General features: G+C 51.4%; 2 protein-coding genes across 5 annotated transcripts in view; both read right to left on the bottom strand.

The window, feature by feature from the left end:
• The window catches only part of TIMM44 (translocase of inner mitochondrial membrane 44), a 28,206-nt gene extending 16,862 nt beyond the window's left edge, over window positions 1–11,344 (bottom strand). The window contains exons 1-8 of the mRNA XM_074528641.1: window positions 11,195–11,344; window positions 10,207–10,314; window positions 8,614–8,784; window positions 8,118–8,198; window positions 6,817–6,966; window positions 4,193–4,332; window positions 2,308–2,393; window positions 1,516–1,608 (exon numbers count right to left, since the gene is read on the bottom strand). Coding sequence (XP_074384742.1) covers window positions 1,516–1,608; window positions 2,308–2,393; window positions 4,193–4,332; window positions 6,817–6,966; window positions 8,118–8,198; window positions 8,614–8,784; window positions 10,207–10,314; window positions 11,195–11,218 — 853 coding nt within the window. The 5' untranslated portion in view covers window positions 11,219–11,344. The remainder of the gene's footprint in view (window positions 1–1,515; window positions 1,609–2,307; window positions 2,394–4,192; window positions 4,333–6,816; window positions 6,967–8,117; window positions 8,199–8,613; window positions 8,785–10,206; window positions 10,315–11,194) is intronic.
• An 845-nt stretch (window positions 11,345–12,189) lies between these two features.
• LOC102063517 (heterogeneous nuclear ribonucleoprotein M) lies at window positions 12,190–24,345 on the bottom strand. Of its 4 annotated transcripts, XR_012577227.1 has the most exons (14): window positions 24,202–24,345; window positions 24,026–24,119; window positions 22,714–22,908; window positions 21,656–21,809; window positions 20,698–20,747; window positions 20,348–20,408; window positions 18,343–18,444; window positions 17,718–17,762; window positions 17,229–17,303; window positions 15,984–16,082; window positions 14,131–14,912; window positions 13,792–13,843; window positions 12,741–12,958; window positions 12,190–12,692 (listed from the first exon to the last, which is right to left on the bottom strand). XR_012577227.1 is itself a non-coding variant. In XM_074528665.1 (13 exons), the coding sequence occupies exons 2-13, from the start codon at window positions 24,101–24,103 to the stop codon at window positions 12,795–12,797; spliced, it is 1,857 nt and encodes a 618-aa protein (XP_074384766.1). In that variant the 5' UTR covers window positions 24,104–24,119; window positions 24,202–24,345; the 3' UTR covers window positions 12,190–12,794. The 4 variants fall into 4 exon arrangements, 3 of the variants coding, with proteins under 3 accessions (XP_074384766.1, XP_074384767.1, XP_074384768.1); XM_074528665.1 differs by having other exon boundaries at window positions 12,190–12,958; XM_074528666.1 differs by having other exon boundaries at window positions 12,190–12,958; window positions 18,343–18,441.
• Window positions 24,346–24,537: the final 192 nt, after the last annotated feature.

Raw genomic sequence — 24,537 nt, 5'->3', positions numbered from 1 at the left:
CTCTGGGACAGACAGACAGAGGGGGGAAAAACAGCTGGATACAGGGACAGAGCTCTGGGACAGACAGACAGGGAGGAAAAGCCACCAGGACACAGGGAGAGAGCTCTGGGACAGACAGACAGACAGAGGGAAAAACAGCTGGACACAGGGACACGGCCCTGGGACAGACAGACAGAGCCAGCAGGACACAGGGACACGGCCCTGGGACAGACAGACAGGGAGGAAAAGCCACCAGGACACAGGGACAGAGCTCTGGGACAGACAGACAGAGCCACCAGGACACAGGGACACAGCTCTGGGACAGACAGACAGAGGGGGAAAAGCCACCAGGACACAGGGACAGAGCCCTGGGACAGACAGACAGAGCCACCAGGACACAGGGACACAGCTCTGGGACAGACAGACAGAGGGGGGACAGACAGACAGAGGGGGGAAAAACAGCTGGACACAGGGACAGAGCTCTGGGACAGACAGACAGAGGGGGGACAGACAGACTGAGCGGGGAAAGCCACCAGAGAACAGGGACACAGCTCTGAGACAGACAGACAGAGCCAGCAGGACACAGGGACAGGGCTCTGGGACAGACAGACAGAGCGGGGAAAGCCACCAGGACACAGGGACACAGCTCTGAGACAGACAGACAGAGCCACCAGGACACAGGGACAGAGCTCTGAGACAGACAGATAGAGGGGGGACAGACAGACAGAGGGGGGAAAAGCCACCAGAGAACAGGGACAGACAGGGAGGAAAGCCATCAGGACACAGGGACACGGCCCTGGGACAGACAGACAGAGAGGGAAAAGGCACCAGAGAACAGGGACAGAGCTCTGGGACAGACAGACAGAGAGGGAAAAGCCACCTGGACACAGGGACAGCCAGGAAGGAAAAGCCACCCATGGAACGACTCCAGCCTTGAAGCCGAACCTGAGGTTGATCCCAAGGATTTTCCTCCCATCCCTCACCCACACAGGGACCCTGGAGGTGCTGCAGGGCTCTGGGACGTGGCCAGGGCTGGCAGCCCCAGCGGCAGGAGCAGCTCAGGTGTCCCTGTCCCTGTCCCCGTCCCTGTCCCCGTCCCTGTCCCCATCCCTGTCCCTGTCCCCGTCCCCGTCCCTGTCCCTGGCCCTGTCCCTGTCCCCGGCCCTGTCCCTGGCCCTGGCCCTGTCCCTGTCCCTGTCCCCGGCCCTGTCCCTGGCCCTGGCCCCGTCCCTGTCCCTGTCCCTGTCCCTGTCCCTGTCCCCGTCCCTGTCCCCATCCCTGTCCCTGTCCCCGTCCCTGTCCCTGTCCCTGTCCCTGTCCCCGTCCCTGTCCCCGTCCCTGTCCCCGTCCCTGTCCCTGTTCCCATCCCTGTCCCTGCCCCTGTCCCTGCCCCTGTCCCTGTCCCTGTCCCTGTCCCTGTCCCTGTTCCCATCCCTGTCCCTGCCCCTGTCCCTGCCCCTGTCCCCGTCCCCGTCCCTGGCCCTGTCCCTGTCCCTGTCCCTGTCCCTGTCCCCGTCCCTGTCCCTGTCCCGGTACCTATCAGGTCGGTGACGCGGTCGGTGACGGCGCGCGACGCTCGGATGAAGGCGTTGTCGCTCTCGTCGTATTTCATCTTCATCTCAAAGAACCCTGCAGGGAACAGAGAGCTCAGAGCCCTCCCAACCTCTCCTCCACCCCTCTGTCCAGCACCAGGCTTGCTCTCCAGTTTTCTCTCCATTTTATTCCCCATTTTTCTGTTTCCTCCCCATTTTCCTCCCTGTTTTCTCCCCCATTTTCCTCCCTGTTCTCCTCCCCATTTTCCTCCCCATTTTATTCCCCATTTTCCTCCCCATTTTCCTCCCTGTTTTCCTCCCTGTTTTCCTGCAATGTTCTGATCTCTCAGCAACTCCTCCTCTGCTAACACTCAGATTTAACCCCTCTGGGAATGGTATTTATCCAATGGAATGAGCAAATTCAGGATCAGGCTCACTTTGAGCAGGGCTGTTTCCATCCCTGGAGGTGGCACTGGGGGTGACAAGGTGAGCCTGGCTCCAGGTTGGACTCAAAAGGTCCTGGAGGGCTTTTCCAACCTAAATTCTGGGATTATTTTCAGGGCATTTGCAGAAAAAGCCACAGATGATATCAAAAGTCAGCTTTATATGACAAAAAGATCACAGGATTTTAAATTTTTTTTTAAAGCCTTTCACCAATTTGGAAGTTGTGTGAAACTCCCTCGATTTTTCAGGATTTTTCCTTGTTTCAGGCTCCATGCAGACAGAGAAAAGTGGGAATTTGGGATTTGCTGGGGCTGGAGGCCCCAGATGGGAGCAGGGAATGTGCACAACTCACTGTTAAAAACCACATTGTTGTCCTTGAAATCTTTCCACTGCTGGTACCACTTGGAGTCTTTATGCAGCACCATGCCCATGGCTTCCCTAGAGAGGGCAGAAAACAGGGATAAAATGTGGATTATTTGGGAAAAATGAACTTGCAACAAACACAGACAACACCCTGAGGAATATCCCTGCAGCAGTTGGCATCACTGAGGCTGAGACAGCACAGAAATGATGAGCTCAATTACAAGATAAACGATGGCCCCATCAATTATACAATAAATTGCAGCCCCATAAATGATCCATCAGATAAATGAAACACACCAGGCAAATAAAAACCCAGATAAATAAAACATTAGATAAACAAAACTCCAGATAAATAAAGCAGCAGACAAATAAAACTCAGCCCAGAGAAGAAAAGCACCCCAGAAAAACAGAGCTCAGCTTTAGTCCTGCCAGCATCACCCAGCTGCAAGTTAAAAGTGAACACAGAACAATGCCCAGCTCAGGATTTTGTGGGATCTCAGGATCTGAGTCCTGACATGCCGAGCCACCGAGAGCACCCTTGGGGGGCTCAGGAGTCCTGGAATGTTCCAGAAGTGTCTGGTGGCTGCACTTTGATCCTACACAGGAGACGACACCTGTATGAGGATAGGAGGGTTTCACCGGGGTGAATGGTGAAGGGATTGGTTAATTAGAGAGTGAGACACAGGGTTTAGGATTTATGTACAGGGGGGTTTAGAGAAGTAAGATGGAGGAATTGGGGCGTGTCCTGTCCTTCTTCTTCTTCTTCTTCTCCTCCATCTTCTTTGGTGATGGTGGCACTTTGGGATTGGTTATTACTGAAAGTGCACCGGTATTGGAATATGAATCCCAATATAACCAGTTAGATGGTGCCCAGGCCAGTTCTGACCCTCGCTGCTGGGCCAAAGGCAGCACTGCGGTGTTTTACCCCAGAGATACCTTGGCTGCTGGAGAGTGCAGGTGGGCACAAGACAGGACTCCGTTCTCCTCACGAGAGAGAGCTTCTGGCGATGGTAGAGAGAAAGGGAATGGATTCTGCTAGAAGGTTGCCAGATGTTTATTCCATGGGTACAGAGATGTCTGCACTGGGCTACTGCTGCTAACAGAATGAGGCCGCATGGTCTCATTCACATTTTAAGCTCAGGACAGGGGAAGGGGAGGGGACAGGTGAGCCACCAACCAGGTGAAGGGGCAGGGTCTCAAAGGACTAGGGACACCTATCACACGACGCCTTGCTGGTAATGTTAGCCTGACTGACAGGGCACACTCAGCGAGGGGCGAGGGGGAAGGGAGAAGGTAAAACAGGATATTGCAACACACCACAACACACCGGGTAATAAGAATAAATGGTATTGGGGAAAAATGATAAATATTGTACACGTAACAATGGGTATAAAGATAGGTGACTGTCCGGAGGGCAGCACAGTGTGCTCATGGCTGGCTGCTGAGCAGATCTCTGTCGGGCTGAAAGAAAATCTTTTAGATAAACAATTAATAAACACCGAGACCGAAAGAAGAACTGAAGCCTCTTCTCGTCCTTCGATACGCGGGCTGCCCCAAGGCCACTCCGGGCCTTTCCAGGCCCTCCAAACAGCCGAAAACCCGACAATTGGCGTCCCTGGGTGGGCTCGAACCACCAACCTTTCGGTTAACAGCCGAAAACCCGACAGGATTTCACCTCAGAACATCAAATTTCACCTTTAGAACTTGAAATTTCAAATTTTACCACAGGAAGATCCAGGATCACCCACTCCTGCTGGGAACGTGCTGGAGACCCAGCTGCTCCCCACAGCTCCTGGATTTTAATCCCTGGTTTTTTTTTTACCTTTTCCATTAAATTACACACAGAAAGATCCCCCCTGAGGACCCTCACGTACTCATTGGCTTCAAACACTCGCTGCTCTTTGATCCTCTCTCCGGAATATTCCGTGCGCTTCCGCAGCCGCTCCGGGCGCCTGTAGGGACCAGTCTGCCCCAGAACACTCTCATCTATTTCCTTCTTTACAGTTTCCACTCCCTGCAAGGAAAACAGCCCCGTCAGGGTGGGTTTAGTGCCAAAAGCTCAAAATCCCCATCCTGCGATGCTTTGGGACCTGGGTGGGTCAGGGGTGGGGCAGCCACAGCTTGGCAATAAAACATTGGGTATTTTCTGTGTTTCCTGCAAAAAGAGGGGTTTGAGAAAGCTGAAATTCCTCTGGAGAGGGGCATTTTCCAACCCTGCATGCAGGGAGCTCAGCCCTGCCAGGGGAGGTGTGATTGCACCCCTGCAGGATTTGAGATCGGCAGGATTTCAGATTTCACCCCTGCAGGATTTTAAATTTCAGCCCTGCAGGATTTCAGATTTCAGACCTGCAGGATTTCAGATTTCACCCCTGCACAATTTCAGATTTCAGACCTGCAGAATTTCAGATCTGCAGGATTTCAGATTTCAGACCTGCAGGATTTCAGATTTCAGATTTCAACCCTGCAGGATTTCAGATTCTACACCTGCACAATTTCAGATTTAACCCCTGCAGGATTTCAGATTTCAGACCTGCAGTATTTCAGATTTAACCCCTGCAGGATTTCAGATTTCACCCCTGCAGGATTTCAGATTTCAAACCTGCAGGACTTCAGATTTCAGACCTGCAGGATTTCAGATTTCAACCCAGCAGGATTTCAGATTTCACCCATGCAGGATTTCAGATTTCACCCATGCAAGATTTTAGACCTGCAGGATTTCAGATTTCAGATTTCAGACCTGCAGGATTTTACCCTTGCAGGATTTCAGATTTCACCCCTGCAGGATTTCAGATTTCACCCTTGCAGGTTTCAACCCTGCAGGATTTCAGATTTCAGACCTGCAGGATTTCAGATTTCCCACCTGCAGAATTTCAGATCTGCAGGATTTCAGATTTCACTCCTGCAGGATTTCAGATTCTACACCTGCACAATTTCAGATTTCACCCCTGCAGTATTTCAGATTTCAGACCTGCAGGATTTCAGATTTCAGATTTCAACCCTGCAGGATTTCAGACTCCACCCCTGCAGGATTTCAGATTTCAGATCTGCAGGATTTCAGATTTCACCCCTGCAGGATTTCAGATTCCATCCCTGCAGGATTTCAGATTCTACACCTGCACAATTTCACTCTTGCAGGATTTCAGACTCCACCTCTGCAGGATTTCAGATTTCACCCTTGCAGGTTTCAACCCTGCACAATTTCAGATTTCAGACCTGCAGGATTTCAGATTTCACCCCTACAGGATTTCAGATTCTACACCTGCACAATTTCAGATTTCACCCCTGCAGGATTTTAAATTTCAGACCTGCAAGATTTCAGATTTCATCCCTGCAGGATTTCAGATTTAACTCTTGCAGGATTTCAGAATTCAGACCTGCAGGATTTCAGATTCTACACCTGCACAATTTCAGATTCCATCCCTGCAGGATTTCACCCCTGCAGGATTTCAGATTCCACCCTTGCAGGATTTCAGATTTCAACTCTGCAGGATTTCAGATTTAACCCCTGCAGGACTTCAGATTTAACTCCTGCAGAATTTCAGATCTGCAGGATTTCAGATTTAACCCCTGCAGAATTTTAGACCTGCAGGATTTCAGATTTCCCACCTGCAGGATTTCAGATTTAACCCCTGCAGGACTTCAGATTTCAGACCTGCAGGATTTCAGATTTCACCCGTGCACAATTTCAGATTTCATCCCTGCAGGATTTCAGATTTCACCCTTGCAGGTTTCAACCCTGCAGGATTTCAGATTCCACCCCTGCAGGACTTCAGATTTCAGACCTGCAGGACTTCAGATTCTACACCTGCACAATTTCAGATTTTAGACCTGCAGGATTTCAGATTTCAGATTTCAGACCTGCAGGATTTCAGATTTAACCCCTGCAGAATTTCAGATCTGCAGGATTTCAGATTTCACTCCTGCAGGATTTCAGATTCTACACCTGCACAATTTCAGATTTCACCCTTGCAGGATTTCAGATTTAACCCCTGCAGGATTTCAGATTTCAGACCTGCACAATTTCAGATTCTACACCTGCACAATTTCAGATTTCAGATCTGCAGGATTTCAGATTTCACCCATGCAAGATTTTAGACCTGCAGGATTTCAGATTTCAGATTTCAGATTTCAGACCTGCAGGATTTTACCCTTGCAGGATTTCAGATTTCACCCTTGCAGATTTCACCCCTGCAGGATTTCAGATTTCAGATTTCACCCCTGCACAATTTCAGACTCCACCTCTGCAGGATTTCAGATTCCACCCCTGCAGGATTCCACCCCTGCAGGATTTCAGATTTCATCCCTGCAGGATTTCAGATTCCACCCCTGCAGGATTTCACCCCTGCAGGATTTCAGATTTCCCACCTGTAGAATTTCAGATTCCACCCCTGCAGGATTTCACCCTTGCAGGATTTCAGATTTCACCCCAAACCTCCCCAGAAAGGCTCTCCCGAGGTTCTGGGTGCCCAGGGAGCCCAGGGAGCAGCAGCAGCAGTACCTGGGAGATGGCTTTGAAGGCTGCAGTCCTGCCCAGCTTCTCCCCTCCCCTGCTCACAGACTCTGCAGATTGTTTGGCTGTTTTGGCAGCTTCCTCCACCCCTTCCTTGATCTTCCTGCCCAGGTCGCTCCTGCTGACCTCGTCCAAACTCTGCAAAGGAGAAGGGAAAAGGGAAAAGGGAGAAGGGAGAAGGGAGAAGGGAGAAGGGAGAAGGGAAAAGGGAAAAGGGAGAAGGGAGAAGGGAGAAGGGAGAAGGGAGAAGGGAGAAGGGAGAAGGGAGAAGGGAGAAGGGAAAAGGGAGAAGGGAAAAGGGAGAAGGGAAAAGGGAAAAGGGAAAAGGGAGAAGGGGAAAAAAAAGGGAGGAAAAAAAAGGGAGAAGGGAAAAGGGAGAAGGGAAAAGGGAGAAGGGAGAAGGGAGAAAGGAAAAAGGAGAAGGGAAAAGGCAAAAGGGAGAAGGGAGAAGGGAGAAAGGAAAAGGGAAAAGGGAGAAGGGAAAAGGGAAAAGGGAGAAGGGAGAAGGGAGAAGGGAGAAAGGGAAAAAGGGAGAAGGGAGAAGGGAAAAGGGAGAAGGGAGAAGGGAGAAAGGGAAAAAGGGAGAAGGGAGAAGGGAAAAGGGAGAAGGGAGAAGGGAGAAGGGAGAAGGGAGAAGGGAAAAGGGAAAAGGGAAAAGGGAGAAGGGAGAAGGGAGAAGGGAGAAGGGAGAAGGGAGAAGGGAAAAAGGAAAAGGGAGAAGGGAGAAGGGAGAAGGGAGAAGGGAAAAGGGAGAAGGGAAAAGGGAGAAGGGAGAAGGGAAAAAGGAAAAGGGAGAAGGGAGAAGGGAAAAGGGAGAAGGGAAAAGGGAGAAGGGAAAAGGGAAAAGGAAAAAGGAAAAGGGAGAAGGGAGAAGGGAGAAGGGAGAAGGGAGAAGGGAAAAAGGAAAAAGGAAAAGGGAAAGGTCATTGCAGCTCCAGGCTCAGCCCCAGCCCTTCTGGAGCTCCTCTGGACTCTGAGCTCTCCCTGGAGCCCTCTCCCCTCCAGGTGAGCACTCCCAGCCTGGCTCCAGCCCTGGGGGCTCCTCTGGATTCTCTCCATCCTCATTTGGTGCTCCCAAGGCTGCAGGTGGGGTCTCCTCTTCTCCATCCCCCCCAATCCCAGCGGAATCCCTGCCTGGCTCTCCTCAGATCCCACCCAATCCAGTATTTTGTGAATGCCTCTGGTTTTAAAAGCTCCAGGAGCTGCAGCACCTGCCCCCAGCAATGGCAATTCCAGCCCCTCCAAAACCCAACTCCAGCAGAGCTGCCCTGAGGAAAATTCATTTTTACCTCTTTAACCGTCCCTGTTATTTCTTCAAGCTTCTTTTTAATCACTTCTGAGGTCTTCACTGTTTCAGATTCAATGGTTTTCTGGGGGAAGAGAACATTAATCAAGAGACAGAAACCACTCAAGCCCAGCTTGGATGGAGCACAATCCATTAGGGCTGGGATTGAGGGCAGAAAAAGGAACATTTCAGGAGTTCACGGCCTGAGTCAGCAGCAGCTTTGCAAATGATGATGCTCAGAGCTCTCTGAACAATGCAAAAGAAACATTTGATGCTCAATTTGATGCCTCATTATTTGATCTGCTCAGAAATGCAGCCAAGCGTCTGCTGGAAAGGACTTTCCACTAGAATAAAAAAATAAAAACCCCAAAACATTCCAACAAATAAACATTCTGAGGCATACTGAGTGCTCCCAGCCAGGCAGAACAGCTCAGCTGTGGATTTAATGCTCACTCAGAGCAGTAAAAGCTCAATAAACCAGGGAAACCCCAAACACTCACATATTTCCTCCTGGCTTCCCTCAGGGCATCCGACTCCTCCAGCTTTTTGGCTTCATCTCGGAATTTTTTGATGCTTTCCTTCATCTCTTTGTTTTTGGCTAACTCCTGTTTGATGTTCTCCACAAAACCTGAGATGAATCCCTTCCTTCCTCCCGAGGAGTAGCATCTGGACTGGAGAAAACCATTCCATGTTGGAGAATCCCATGGAATCAGAGCAGACAGGACCCAAAAAATCACAAGTTTTGGGCTTGAGGATCACTTTTAGAACATGGGGTAAAAATGGAGCTGCTTGGAAAAGCAGCAGCTGATCCTTCAAAGAGCCACAAGGCCAAGGGATTTCATGGAATTTCAGCATGGATTGGGGTGAAATGACTTTAAATCCCACCCAGTTTCATTTAAAAAGTGGAGATTCCCAGCTTGGAACTCACCCCAAAAATTCCCTTAGTTCCATTTAAAAAGTGGAAATTTCTAGCTTGGAACTGGCCCCTAAAATTCCCTTAGTTCAATTTAAAAGTGGAGATTCCCAGCCTCAAACTGGCCCCAAAATCCCCTTAGTTCAATTTAAAAACTGGAATTTCCCAGCCTGGAACTGTCCCCTAAAATTCCCTTAGTTCCATTTATAAAGCGGAAATATCCAGCCTGGAACTCACCCCAAAAATTCTTTAAGTTCCACTTAAAAAGTGAAAATTCCCAGCCTGGAACTGGCCCCCAAAATTCCTCGAGTTCCATTTAAAAGGTGGAGATTCTCAGCTTGGAACTGGCCCCAAAAATTCCTTAAGTTCCACTTAAAAAGTGGAAATTTCTAGCTTGGAACTGGACCCAAAAATTCCCTTAGTTCATTTTAAAAAGTGAAGATTCCCAGCTTGGAACTCACCCCAAAAAATTCCCTTAGTTCCATTTAAAAGGTAGAGATTCCCAGCTTGGAATTCACCCCAAAAATTCCTTGGGTTCCATTTCAAAAATGGAAATTGCCAGCCTGGAACTGTCCCCAAAATTCCCTTAGTTCATTTTAGAAAGTGGAGATTCCCAGCTTGTAACTGTCCCCAAAAATTCCCTTAGTTCATTTTAAAAAGTGAAGATTCCCAGCCTGGAACTGGCCCCTAAAATTCCCTTAGTTCCACTTAAAAAGTGGAAATTTCTAGCTTGGAACTCAAAAATTCCTTTAGTTCCATTTAAAAAGTGGAGATTCCCAGCCTGGAACTCAAAAATTCCTTAAGTTCCACTTAAAAAGTGAAGATTCCCAGCCTGGAACTGGCCCCCAAAATTCCTTGAGCTCCATTTAAAAAGTGGAGATTTTCAGCTTGGAACTGTCCCCAAAAATTCCTTGAGTTCCATTTAAAAAGTGGAGATTCCCAGCTTGGAACTCAAAAATTCCTTGAGTTCCATTTATAAAGTGGAGATTCCCAGCCTGGAACTCACCCCAAAAATTCCTTGAGTTCCATTCCCAGCCTAGAACAGTCCCCTAAAATCCCCTTAGTTCCATTTAAAAAACGGAAATTCCCAGCCTGGCACTTCCCAGAGCCACATCCAGCTGAGGGCTGTGCTGGGAACTCCCCCTGGGGTGGAAATGGGATAAATTCAGGAGGCACCAACCTGTGGGGTGCCCAGGGCAGGGCTGCAGATGCGGGGCAGGGCAGTCCTGGGGAAGGCAGGGCCGGGATAGCGCCGGGAGAGCAGCCAGGGCCCGCGGAGGAGACATTGCTGCAAGGAAAACACACGGAGCGAGCTCAGGGCAGCACCCAGAGCTCCCAGCGGGCGGATTTGGGACGCACAAATCCACCTGGAGGTGAAATGTGAGAAGCGCTGAGGGGTTTTGATGGGAAAATTCCTCCAAAAGGAACTTTTCCCAGCTGTGGAGGGTCCCAGGACAAGCCCAGGATGGTTGTGCTGCCTTTGCCGAGGTCAAACCCGCAGATCCAGCTCTGGAAGGGGTCAGGGCTGAGCGCAGGGTACAGTCACGGAAATCCCACAAAAATCGGAGCTGGCTCCCGAGCAGCACCGGGGACCGGGACAGAGATCCCGAGCAGCACCGGGGGCGGGAGCCGCGGACCGGGACAGAGATCCCGAGCGGCACCGGGGACCGGGACAGAGATCCCGAGCAGAGGCACGAACGGAGCAGAGACCCCGAGGCTCCGGGCACACCGGGCTCATCCCGGCCAGGGAGCTCCGGGGGCAGCTCACGGTAAAACCGCCCCCATGGAGCCCCGGGAGAGCCCCGGTAACAGCTCCGGGCACGGGAGCACCGGGAGAACCCCGGGAGAGGCCCCGGGAGCAGCTCCGGGCTCGGGAACCGCGGGATCCCGGAATGTTTGGGCTGGAGGAGCCTCGACCCCTCCAATCCCGGGGTCACGGCCCCGCTGGAGGCTCCGTCCCGCCGGGCCTGGCAGGAGCACCGAGCGTGGAACCGGAGCCCCCCTGGCCCGGGTGTCCGCACCGGGAGCCGCCAGCACCGGGGCCCGGCGGGCGGGGAGGGACCGGCGGCTCCGGGCCGGCCCCGCCGCGCCGCTCGCTGTGCCCGCCGGGCCGGGCAGGCCCCGGGGGTCCCGTCCCGCCCGCTCCCGGCCGGTGCCCCCGCGCTCACCCGGCACCCTCCGGCCGCCGCCATCGCCCCGCGCGCCCCGTGACCTCCGCGCGCCGCCGCCGCGCCGTGACGTCACTGCCGCGCGCCGCCCGCGCCACGTGGCCGCGAACGGCGGGAGCGGGCCGGGAACCCCGGGGCTGCTCCGGACCCACTGGGGCTGTCCCGTATCCTCCACAGCCCCACCGGGGCTGACCCCGATCCTCCCCGGCTCCACCGGGGCTCTCCTGGATCCTCCACAGCCGCACCGGGGCCGACCCCGATCCTCCCCCGGCTCCACCGGGGCTATCCTGGATCCCCCCCGGCTCCACCGGGACTGCTCCGGACCCTCCCCCGGGGCTGCTCCCGGTCCTCCCCGGCTCTACCGGGGCTGCTCCGGACCCACTGGGGCTGTCCCGTATCCTCCACAGCCCCACCGGGGCTGACCCCGATCCTCCCCGGCTCCACCGGGGCTGTCCTGGATCCTCCTCGGCCCCACCGGGACTGCTCCGGACGCTTCCCCGGCTCCGCTCCCGGTCCTCCCCGGCCCCATTCGAGGCTGTCCCCGACCCTCCCCGGCCCCACCGGGACCCCCACACCCCAGTGCCCCTCCATGCCCCACACCCGATCCATTTGTGTTAAAAGCGTTTCCTGCAGAAAAAGCAGAATTCTCCCCCCCTCGCACCTGCAGCAGGTGTTTGCTCCTTACCTGTCTCTGCCACAGGAGAGAATAATGAGGTTTTTTTAACCCCATTTTCAGTTCAAATCTTTCCACTGACTTCAACGCCACGCAGGGGAGATTATTTTTAAACCAACATTGCCACTAGAGAAAAAACTTGAGCTGGGACTGCCCATGGATTAGGTGGGATAGAGAAGAGGGAAGATTCTGCACCCTTGGATAAATCTTAAAGAGATTCTGTCAGAAATCAAGGGGAACACTGAATATTTCTGACAAACTGGAGTTTACCTAGCTGAGCTGGCAGGGACTTTAAGCAGAGTAAAGGATGCTGCGACTGAAATACTGAACTGGCATTTATTATCAAAGTCAGACTGTTTACATCTGTCAGGTCAAGGAAATTCCACAACTACAAAAAAAGATTGTGCACATGGCAGTTCCAATGCAAAAACCAGTAAAACGGGGCTCCCTCGGTTAAAAAAAGGACTTAAAATTACTCCAGAAAGCAACCGGGTCGGGCTGAACAGCTTTACATCCAGTCAGAGAGGAGGAGGAGGCGCGGGGCAGAGCTGCAGCCCTGCAGTGGTGCAGAGCAGAGTTGCAGCCCTGCAGTAGTGCAGGGCAGCACTGTAGAGGTGTGGTGCAGCCCTGCAGTAGTGCAGGGCAGCGCTGTAGAGGTGTGGTGCAGCCCTGCAGTGGTGCAGGGCAGCGCTGTAGAGGTGTGGTGCAGCCCTGCAGTGGTGCGGTGGTGCAGCGGTGCAGGGCGGAGGCGCGGGCCCTGCAGCAGTGCGGCCCCGCAGAGGTGCAGCACAGCCCTGCAGCATTGCAGCCCTGCAGCGGTGCAGCCCTGCAGCGGTGCAGCCCTGCAGCGGTGCAGCCCTGCAGCGGTGCAGCACAGCCCTGCAGCATTGCAGCCCTGCAGCGGTGCAGCACAGCCCTGCAGGGTGCCTAGGCGTTGCGGTCGATCCGCACGTCGATCTCGCGGCCGCGCAGCTGCAGCCCGTTCATCATGCGGCACGCGCGCTCCGCCACCTCGGGCGACTCGAAGCGCACCACGCCGCAGCCCTTGGACTTGCCGTTCTCCATCTTGATGTCGGCATAGAGCACGTGGCCTGCGGGCACAGCACGGTCAGGCACTCCCCACCCAGTCCCTGTTCTCCACCCAAGGACTGCTCCCCATCCTGGCTTTGGCACTCTCCATCCACTCCCCATTCCCCACCCCAAGAACTGCTCCCCATCTTGGTTTTGATGTTCTCTATCCCAAGGACTATTCCCCACCCTGGCTTTGCCATCCTCCATCCACTCTCCATCCAATCCCAATTCCCTACTCCAAGAACTGCTGCTCATCCTGGCTTTGGTGTTCTCCATCCAATCCCCATTCTCCCCCTCCCCATCCTGGCTTTGGCTCTCTCCATCCAGTCCCTCTTTTCCACCCCAAGGACTGCTCCCCACCCTGGCTTTTCCATCCACTCTCCATCCAATCCCAATTCCCTACTCTAAGGACTGCTCCCAATCCTGGCTTTGGCATCCTCCATCCAATCCCCATTCCCTACCCCAAGGATTGCTCCCCACCCTGGCTTTGCCATCCTCCATCCACTCTCCATCCAATGCCAACTCCCTACCCCAAGGACTGCTCCCCATCCTTGCTTTGCCACTCTCCAACCAGTCCCCATTCCCCACCCCAAGAACTGCTTCCCATCTTGGTTTTGGTGTTCTCCATCCCAAGGACTGCTCCCCACCCTGGCTTTGGCATCCTCCATCCAAACCCCATTCCCTACCCCAAGGACTGCTCTCCATCCAATCCCCATTCTCCACCTCCCCATCCTGGCTTTGCCACTCTCCAACCAGTCCCCAATTCCCCACCCCAAGGACTGCTCCCCACCCTGGCTTTGCCACTCTGGGAGGTTATTCATATTAATTCCTCAGAGTGAGGAAAATAACTCACCACATTCATTGAATTTATCTTTCAGCATTTTCCATGTAAAATCAAAAGGCAGCTGTGGGAAGAGAGGAATAAACCATTACTGAGGCTCTGCTGAATCACCTGCAGGCACCCCCAGCTCCCCAAAACCAGAATCTATCCCAGGACAGCCACTGCCATAAAACCATAGATCATGGTCAGCCAGGAGCTCTCCTGGTAAGGAAATGGCTCCAGCTGTCCCCAAAGAGTGGCAGCATCCAGTATCAGACATTGGGACTGGCAAACGAGCATGGATGAGATCAACACACCAGTGACAATGGGTGGGAAAGGGCAGCAGTGGGAGAAGGCAAAAGGGGCACTCACATTTCTCACAAATATCTGACAGGCTTTCCGGGCCACGCCGGGCGCAGGGCCGCCGGCTCCTCCCAGGGACCCTGCAAAATTCCCTGCGAAGTTGCCCCGCTCCATGTCCATGGGCCGCTCGAAGTTGCCGCCCATGGGCAGCCCCATGCGCTCCATGCCCGCCCCCATGCCCTGCCCCATGGGCGGCCCCATCCTCTCCATGTTGGCGGCCCCGATGCGCTCCAGGCCCATCCTGTCCATGGGGGCGGCTCCCATCCTCTCTATCCCGATCCTGTCCATGGGCGGGCCCCCGATGCGCTCCAGCCCCGCGGGCATCCTCTCTATCACCTGCCCCATGCCCGCGCCCATGCCGGCGGGCACCATGCGCTCCAGGCCGATGCCCATCCTATCCATGCCCGCCCCCATGCGCTCCACGCCCGAGCCCATCCTGTCCATGGCGCCGCCCACGCGCTCGATGGCGGCGCCCATGCGCTCGATGCCGAAGCCGATGCCGGAGCCCATGCGCTCCATGCCCGGCCCCATGCGCTCCATGCCCGGCCCCATGCGCTCCAGGTTGGGCGCCAAGTGGTCGATGCCCAGCGGCGCCATGCGCTCCATGCCCGAGCCCATGCGCTCCACGTTGGAGCCCATGCGGTCCAGCACCAGCCCCATCCTGTCTATGTCCGAGCCCACCCGCTCCATGCCGTGCCCCATCCCCGCCGGGAGCCGCTCGATGCCCGAGCCCATGCGCTCGATGCCAGGCGCCATCCTCTCGATGCCAGGGATGCTGGCGTTGCCACCACCTGCAACACAGCACGGACAGCGTCAGCAGGGTGGGCGTGCAGAGAGCTGAGGGCTGCTCGCTCTGCTGGGATCAATGCCCAGCGCTCAGAGCTCCCCCAGGCCAGGGCTCTGCGCCTGCAGGGTGAGGGAAACCCAGAGCGCTCAGCTCAGACCCCCCTGCAGAGCTGCCCCAGCCCTGGGACCCCAAAACAAGGACATGGAGATGCTGGGAGAGAGTCCAGCCCTGGGAAACCCAAAATAAGGACATGGAGCTGCTGGGAGAGAGTCCAGCCCTGGGAAACCCAAAATAAGGACATGGAGCTGCTGGGAGAGAGCCCAGCCCTGGGAAATCCAAAATAAGGACATGGAGCTGCTGGGAGAGAGTCCAGAGGAGACTCTGGAGCTGCCCCAGCCCTGGGAGCCCAAAACAAGGATGTGGAGCTGCTGGAGAGAGCCCAGCCCTGGGACCCCAAAATAAGGATGTGGAGCTCCTGGGAGAGAGTCCAGCCCTGGGAAATCCAAAATAAGGACGTGGAGCTGCTGGGAGAGAGTCCAGAGGAGACCCCAGAGCTGCTCCAAGGGCTGGAGCCCCTCTGGAGCTCAGGGAGAGCTGAGGGTGCTCACCTGGAGCAGGGAAGGCTCCAGGGAGAGCTCAGAGCCTGGAGGTGCTCCAAGAGAGCTGGAGAGGGACTGGGGACAAGGGATGGAAGGATAGGACATAAGGAATGGTTCCCTTGATTCTGAAATGTTATGATTTGGTCGTTAAACCAAATTAAATCTGGAAGTTGATGGAGCTCTGCCTGCTCAGAGATGTTCGGGTTCAGCTTTGCTCCAGAAATTCTGCACTTTCATTACTGAGATTGCCCAATATTTCCAGGGAATGTGCTTGGAAGTTAAATGCAGCAGGAGAAGCAGGATTTTGTTTTTACTGACAAAAATGAACAACTTCCCAACAGCATTTAAAAGCCAGACAGCAAATTCCTACAGCAAATCTAAAATCTGCTTTTTTTATCTGTAACACCCCCATAATTTCTGTGAGCAGTTCAGGGATGAAAAGCAGGCAGGAAATGGATTTCACACACTGCACTCACCTATTCCCCTCTCCAGGGGCTCTCCAAAACTCCGGGACATTCCCATCTCATTTCTTCCAAACTCCCTCTCAAATCCCCCTCCCATGGCTCGATCCATCTCTGCAAAGAGGAAGTGGAGAAGTTTGCAGGGGGTTTTATGGCCCCTGAGAGAACATTTTACCCCAGGAATCATCCCGAAGATTCACAGAATATTCTACCACAGGAATCATCCCGAAGATTCACAGAACATTTTACCACAGGAATCATCCTGAAGATTCACAGAACATTTTACCCCAGGAATCATCCCGAAGATTCACAGAACATTTTACCCCAGGAATCATTTTGAAGATTCACAGAACATTTTACCACAGGAATCATCCTGAAGATTCACAGAACATTTTACCACAGGAATCATCCCGAAGATTGACAGAACATTTTACCACAGGAATCATCCTGAAGATTCACAGAACATTTTACCACAGGAATCACCCCGAAGATTCACAGAACATTTTACCACAGGAATCATCCCAAAGATTCACAGAACATTTTACCACAGGAATCATCCTGAAGATTCACAGAACATTTTACCACAGGAATCATTCTGAAGATTCACACAACATTTTACCACAGGAATCATCCCGAAGATTCACAGAACATTTTACCACAGGAATCATCCTGAAGATTCACAGAACATTTTACCACAGGAATCATCCCGAAGATTGACAGAACATTTTACCACAGGAATCATCCTGAAGATTCACAGAACATTTTACCCCAGGAATCATCCCGAAGATTCACAGAACATTTTACCAGAGGAATCATCCTGAAGATTCACAGAACATTTTACCCCAGGAATCATCCCGAAGATTCACAGAACATTTTACCAGAGGAATCATCCTGAAGATTCACAGAACATTTTAGCACAGGAATCATCCCGAAGATTCACAGAACATTTTACCACAGGAATCATCCTGTGGTAAAGCACAGGAAGGTTTTTGTGATTTTCTCCTGATCATTCTGTCATGGCTTCAGGAGCATAAAGCCCCAAGGAAAAGCAGGATTTACCCCAAACACATGGGACAGAGCCATAATATTTCTGAATAAACCGTGCAAGGTCCCATCAATAAATCACTGGGTTTGTGCAGCTCAGAAACCACGAGGAACTTGGGGATACAACTGGAAAAACCCCATAAAACTGAGAAGAGGCTTTTGGCAAGAGGGATCCCTGCCAGGGAAGGCAGCAGGACACACAGAGCCAGGGCCTACCGCTCATCCTGCCCATGTTCATCCCGCCGGGGAAGCGGCCGATGTTCTCCATGCCACCAAAGGGACCTTCCATTCCTGAAAAAACACATTTGGGAATTCTTCAGCAGGGCATTCCACACTGCACAGCCAGCAGCTGCTGCCACACAACAGTCCCACACTGCTCCCCTGCACCAGCTCCCAAAAAGGGGTCAGGATTTGGGCACAGCGTTATAAAAACCATGGAATCACAGAGTGGGTTGGGATATTGAGGATCCAGTTCCAACCTCCAGGATGGCACTTCCAGATCTCCCGAGCTAAGGAAGCACAGGCCATGTTTTATGGGATGGACCCACCCTCCCCACACACCTGCAGCTGTTTGAATACCCAAAAAGGACCCAATTCTTGCTGAACTGGTGATGATTCCCCAGCACACCAATTCCTGCCCCACACACAGAGCTCAGCCTGCAGGACTTGCACAAAGCTATGAACAGAGCAAGAAGCACAGCTTACCTCCCATTTTATTCATTCCAAAGCCCATGCCTTCCATTCCCATTCCTCAAAATAAAAGAGAAAGCTTTATATAGCAGGTGTCAGCCAAGAAATTCCAGCCAAAGGCTGCAGAACTCAAACCACACAACACATCCATGGCTTGGGCTGAAGAGCTTACATGGGATAAGTCTGAGGAGATTTCAACATTCCTGCTCAGAAAATCAAGCAGCAAAGGGGAAAAACCCACTGGCATTTCGACATGGAAAGCTGAGTGTGTGCTACTTTTTAGGTGGCTCTTTGAAACTTGTGCTATTTCAAGAGATCCTCACCAAAGATTTGCAAGCCCACTAGAGGTGTTAAAAGTGAGAGATGGTTTGGAGTTTCATGGATCTTTGCAGTGTCTGCTGCTCATGCTCAAGAGTCAGAAAATGAGAGCTGTGTCTTGACCACAGTGAAAAAAAAAAAAATAAAAATGGAGCAGTTGGTTAAATTCAAGTTTCCATTATCAAGCTGAACAAAAAAAAAACTCATTTGGCTTTAACATTCCTAAGAAGCTACCAACTTTTTGGGGAGGCAAACAAAGCTATCTACCTTCTACACAGCTTAAAGCTCTCATGAAACAAAAGCATAGGAGTAATCTTCTTACCTCGAGGTCCCATGTTGCCCATTCCCATGCCTTTGTTTATATGATTTGCATCAATAGGTTGACCTCCAGGTCCTAATCCCATGCCAATACCACCAAGACCATCTGAAGAAAATATTCAGATATCAAAAAAGCCTTCTTTCCATAGTTTGACAAAACAGCAAGTTTTATTTCTTAAGTAATTGACTTTCATTCTCCAAAAAAAGCTTGCTGTGTCCCCCCTGTGGGGTGTGTACTGAAAGCAGGGAAGTGTGGAATAAATCAAGAGTAGATGTGTCTTGAAATAGGCTAAAAACTATCTCCAATTATTTGCCTTTATATTTAAATTTCCATCTTACTGCTGAGAAAACTTGCTTTGGAGCTGACTCCTGAAAAATAACTGGCTAGAACACTGCTTCATTTGGGCAAAGCCCTCGTGTGAGGAGGGTGGAGTGGGCAATTTGGGAGAAGATCCCCTAAAGCTGGGCACAGTTCTCACCTCCAGCCCTGCCAGGGGAGAACTGAGGCACCCAAGGATCACTGACAGCCACCGATGCAATTGGAGCACACAGCCAGCCTCTCTCTGAGCAAACACAACAGGCACGGAGCCCAAGCTGCCTCAAGGATTCCCCAGCCCAAAGAAAAGAAGGAAAAGCCCTTTTTTTTATTGTTTTTCCTGAAGCAGGAAGAAAGCTCTCTGCTTGGCACAAACACCAGCTCATGGCATGCTGTGCCTGCAGGATTCCCTCGTTTCCAGCTCGGCACTGAACACAGGAGTGTTGAATCTTGTTTTAAAACAGCACAAGGTCCCCCTTCCCCGCCCCAGCAAAGGCCAAAATCCAGGCTTCCAGAGGGATTTGGGGACTTTTACACCAAGGTCATGGAACTGGAACCCAATGGTTTTGTCCTGAAGAGAGGAACATCCTTACAGTGACTCTGCTGCTGAGGAGGGCCTTGACAGGCACTGAGAGCTGAACTAGGCAGGGACTCATTAATGATCATTAATAATGGGCAATTTAGCAGCACACAACAGGCCTGGTTCCCAGGAAGAAAACAGCATCTGTGTGAATTCAGAGAATCCCAGAATGCCAGACTGGTTTGGGTTGGAAGGGACCTTAAAGCTCATCCACTCCCAGCCCCTGCCCTTGCACAGCCCAGGCTGCTCAGGGCAATTCAAATTCCAGCAACAGCCCCAATTTAGCTGTGTTTGAGGCAGCTCAGCCTCCAGCTCTTCCAGTCCCAACTCTTCTCTTCAGCATTGCAGTATCTCATCCCAGCATGGCCGAGCTTGGGAGGGGCCTCAGCTCAGCCCAGATCACATCCACAGCTTTGGGAACTGCCAGGGATGGAGACTCCTCAGGAGCTCTGAGCAACCCAGTCACCCTCCCAGGAATGTCTCCTTACATCCACGTGGAGCCTGTGGATTTCCACTGCTGCTTTGGACTTGATCTTTTAGTTCATTCAAATTCCAAGTTGGAAGGAGCAGCTTGGGGCAGCCAATTATTCTGAATTTTCATCTCCTGGGTTTTGGTCGGTGCTTTCTGCATCCTGCACCTCCAAGAAGAGCCTGGTTCCCCTCTTCTTTCCATATTTAATACATTGATAAGATCTCCTTTGGAAATGTGAAGGCCTGGGAGGCTCTCAAGTCCTGAATTCAGCCCTTCCAATTTAAGGGAGAATATTCCATTCCCAGAGCACCATCCCACAGCAGGAATTGCTGACTCACTATATTTCCATTAAATTCCACTATTAATGGAAGGCTCTGGGATCCTGGAATTGCAATGGAGAGCTCTGGAAGCCTTGAGAAGGTGAATGTTTTAAGACAAGCTTCTGGCCATGAGCTGAAAGAAGTATCCAAAAAAATCACTGAGCAGCTCTTCTTCACTATTCCCCTTTCTGAAATGATTCAGGAATTTGGATCCCAGTTTTCCAGTCTGAACCAGAGTTTTACTGGGGCTGGGACTGGCTCCCAGGTGCTGAACAGCCAAATAAAAAGCAGAAGATGTTGAATCATGCAGGGGACACTTACGAGGGAGTTGTTGGGGTCGCTCTGGAGGGAAGAAATCTCCCTTGGGGAAGGCTCGTTCATCCTAAAAGGAATTCAACACATTAAAGCTGGCAAGGAAAGCAGGAAATTATTTCCTGGTTCTTTAAACTTTGAATTAAAATACAGGAATTTCCGTTAAAGCAGTCTTGACTGTAGTTTTGATTTGTCTTTTAGCAAAATAATCTGAATTAACCTTCCCTGATTACATCGATTCAGCAGGCAACAGGCAAATCACACATTTCCTCCTCTGGATTTTGATCCACCCTGGGAACCACAAATTCCCCCCAGATCAGGAGGGCATTGCCAGTCAGTGGGAATGGGGGTGTCCTCACCATTTTGACGTGCATGGGTCTGTCAAAGAGCAGCTGCCCATTGAACATGGCTGGGGTTGTTAAGGATCATTGTTCAAGCACTGAGGGCTCTGACAGGGAGCACAAAAACCCCTCAGAAAATCTCATCTCCTCAGTTATCAGTCACAGATTATCCCAAATGTTTATGCCTTCTCCAAAACTAAAAAGCCTTGAAATACAAATATACCAAAAAAAGGCTTTTTGAAATTTAAAAAAAAAATATAAAAACACATTTCTGGGTAAGATTAAGTTCACAAAGAGATATAAAATGTAACCCTAAGTCAGCCCAAGTGTTTAAGTGTTTTCTCAGTCACTTTATCCATTAAAAACAGGGAAAAGCTCCACAGCAATACCAATTCTGAAGTGTGCCATGCCAGCAAATCCTCTGCCCAAGTCTGGCTCACATGAGGTTTAGTGGGTGCAGTGCAGAAGGGAATTAACACTCACACAAAAACTTTGGGAAAGGACAGAGGGAATATTTTCTTCTTATCCATACCATAAACAGGAGCTGAGAGAGTCATATCTGGAATTTTATTGCTGTTTGGTTTCTAGGTGGCAAATCATTGCTTGGCCAGTGAAAGGGAACAGGAGAACACCAGCTCCGTGTGCCTTGGCACAGGGACCTTGCTCCTTTCCAGACAATTGCATTTCAATGCTAATTACAACCTAGAGACAGAAACTCATCTGGGATAGAAGTACATTTATCCAGGTAGGAAAGAAAATTTCCTTTGGGAAAGATCCTGAGCAAACTGCAACAATTCCTTCAAGAAGGAAAAGCGAAAGAGGGAAAAGCAAAAGAGAGACAAAATTCCATTTTCCATCCATTACAACCTGACCTTCCCTGCCATGGCTAACATCCTGCTTTGGAATCCAGCTCCCCCTCTCCCCTGGTGTGTTCCCTGGGTTCCCTGCCCCACGCCCAGGCTGCTGCCAAGGATACAGATGGCCTGCACGGCCTCGATGGCCTGCTCGAAGGTGACGGTGCCGATGCCGCGGCTCTTGCCGTCCTTGTCCTCCAGGATGTCGGCCCGCACCACCACCCCGGCCATGCTGAACACCTCCTTCAGCTTCTTCCAGCCCACCTTGTAGTCCAGCTGGAAAACAGGGCAGCGTTGGAAATGCAACAGAGAAAACAGCTCTAGTGGGCTCCTGTCCTTGCCTGGTATTGGCACTGAAGCTGTCAGAGAGCCGAGATAAAACTCAATTAAAGTTCACAGGTTTGTTCAAAAATTCCAATTAACAGAGACTGTGGTACACCTTAACTGAAAACCTCCTTTGCACAGATGCTGTGGTGTGTTCTTAAGTTCGTTAGTTTGCTCCCCCCATTTTCTGTATTACTTTCTGCTGCTACCCTGCCAGTTAGGCTGCTATGGAAATGAAACTGCTCCTCCCTTGGTTTCTCTTATAAAGTGAAAGTTGTTTCCTCCTTGGGCTCAGTCAATCACTCCTTTTCTCCTCCCAGGTTTCGAGAATTTTCTTTTCTCTGGGAGTTATGGTTGGCTGTAGCCCCGGAGCCCCTCCTATGATTTATAACAGTTGGTTACTTTGGTATATCAGTTATGTTTCGTACCTCCAAATATGTATTTCTATTGGATAGCCGGGTTTCCCTGCCTTCTTCCCCCCTTTTCCCTTAAAACCCTCTCCTGCCCCTTGTTCGGGGCCATTTGCTGGGTGTTTCCCCTCCTTGTTGGTTCTTCTGTAATAAACCGACAGTTTACCCCCAGCGAGTGGTCGCCTCCTAATTCGTCTCTCACCGCGCTGCTCCGAGCTATCCCCCAGCTCAGCCCGAGGCCAAGATGCCAAGAGAGGCTGCTTTCTGATGCACAGGGGCACCGGCCTTCGCCCCTCACCAGACAGCCGGATCCCAGGGCCGTGGACGCCCCCGCGCACACAGAGAACCAACAGGACACAGAGGAGCTTTTCCTGGCATTGCCAAGGCTTTTCCTGCCTCAGTTTGCCCCAGCTGAGGGGCTCCCGTGCAGGATTTGCAGCACTCACGTTGGCCACGAAGACGGTGCTGCCGAGGCGGCCGGCCTGCAGGGCGTGGATGATCTCGTTGGGGATGTTGGGGTTGTTCAGGATGCTGGGGGGGATGTTGATCATGCCAGGGCCACCAGGGCCGGGCCCGATGCCCATCCCTCCTGCTGCCATCACCTTCTGCATGGCCCTCCTGGCGTGCTCCCCGTCGGGGTCCTGGGGACACAAACACACACTCAGACCAGATCAGATCAGATCCCCCATCCACCAAGGTCAGTGCCAGGGCTCCAACAGGCACAGACAGTTTCCCTTTATCCCAGGATATCTGCTCCCTAACCATTCCCAGCCAACTGCCTCCTTTTCATTGGCAATTTATATTTTATTTACACCCAGCACCTTTTTATCATTTAAATGATACAGATATATTTTATGAAAAATCCTTTCATTAGGATCTTTTCTCCTGAGAAGCTGGGAAGTTGCAGCTTCTCCATGTTTTGCTGCTTTGGAATGTGATTTGGAGAATTGTTTACCCAGCACGTGAAATTGTTTTTACTTGATGACCAATGACAGCCACCTATGTCAAGGCTGTGAGCAGTCACAAGATTTTATTATCATTCCATTCCTTGCTAGCCTTCTGATGAAATCCTTTCTTTTATTCTTTTAATATATCATTTTCTTTTAATATAATATAAAATAATAAATCAGCCTTCTGAAACATGGAGTCAAGACTGGCATCTCTTCCCTTGTCAGGGCTGCCTGCAAATTCAACACCTTTATTAATGGTTTATTAACCCTTTATTATTGGAGTTATTCCTCCTCAGGCATTTCCCTGGTTCCCAAGGTGTTTATCCATCATCAATACCAAGAGCAGACCTCTGTTACATCTGTTCCAAACCCTGATAAATCCCCAGTGCCACTGGAGAGGGGTTGGAATGAACTCCCAGGCCTGGCTGTCAGCAGCAAAGCCACTAAAATGTGAACACATCTTTGAGGTATTCCAGGAAAAAGCTGATTCTATGGAATTGGTGGTGGAATCCATTCATTCTGATGCAGATCCAAAGGGAAGTTTGTAAAGAACAAACATGAGGGTTTCTGTGTCAGATCATTAACAAAGGAACTGCAGTTAAAGCCAAACTCCTGCTTTGTCCCCACATCAAATTTAGTCTTGATAATCACAGTTCAGCAGTGGTTAAAACTATTAGAAAAAGGCTGACTGGGGTTTTTTATCCTGTTTAAGTCCTGCTTTCTGTCCATTATCCTCTGAGTCAGCCCTAAACCCTTACCAAGAACTCCCCCTTCCCTCCACCCCTGCCAGAACAGATCCCCTCCTTACTTCTTTCACTTTCAGGGGTCTCCCACCAAGACTGTGCTTGTTCAGAACTTCAGCAGCCTTCTTCATGCTCTCCTCCATCTTGAACTCAACCACCCTGTGGGGACACAGCACAGCTCAGGAGGTTTTGTTTGGAGAAGCCTCCTTGGGTTTCTGGGAAAAATTCAGAGAGAACTTACGCGCATCCCTGGCGAGGCGATTCCCCAGGGCAGTCACAGGGAGGAGGGAAGAGAGAAGAAATAAAATCAGTGAAAGCCCAAATCACACACAACTATTTTATTATTAAAGCCAAATCACATCAGTTAAGCCCTAGCAGCGAAAATAAATGTAACCTTACACAGGCAAGCCTCCAATAGTGGAATTCCATAACTTCTTATGCCTTAAGAGGATTAACCTGGGGTCTCTGAGCTGCTAACAAACACTAAATCCCGACTCTCCAAGAAATGCCACACGCTTCCTGTGACCTGCTCTTCTTCCCTGGCATACAGCAAAACCCTCCACACTCTCACCCTACA

Source organism: Zonotrichia albicollis, chromosome 29 (genome assembly GCF_047830755.1).
Source record: "Zonotrichia albicollis isolate bZonAlb1 chromosome 29, bZonAlb1.hap1, whole genome shotgun sequence".
Taxonomy (NCBI): Eukaryota; Metazoa; Chordata; class Aves; order Passeriformes; family Passerellidae; genus Zonotrichia; species Zonotrichia albicollis.
Note: the sequence above shows the minus strand (reverse complement) of the source record. Positions and strands in the feature narration are given on the sequence as shown.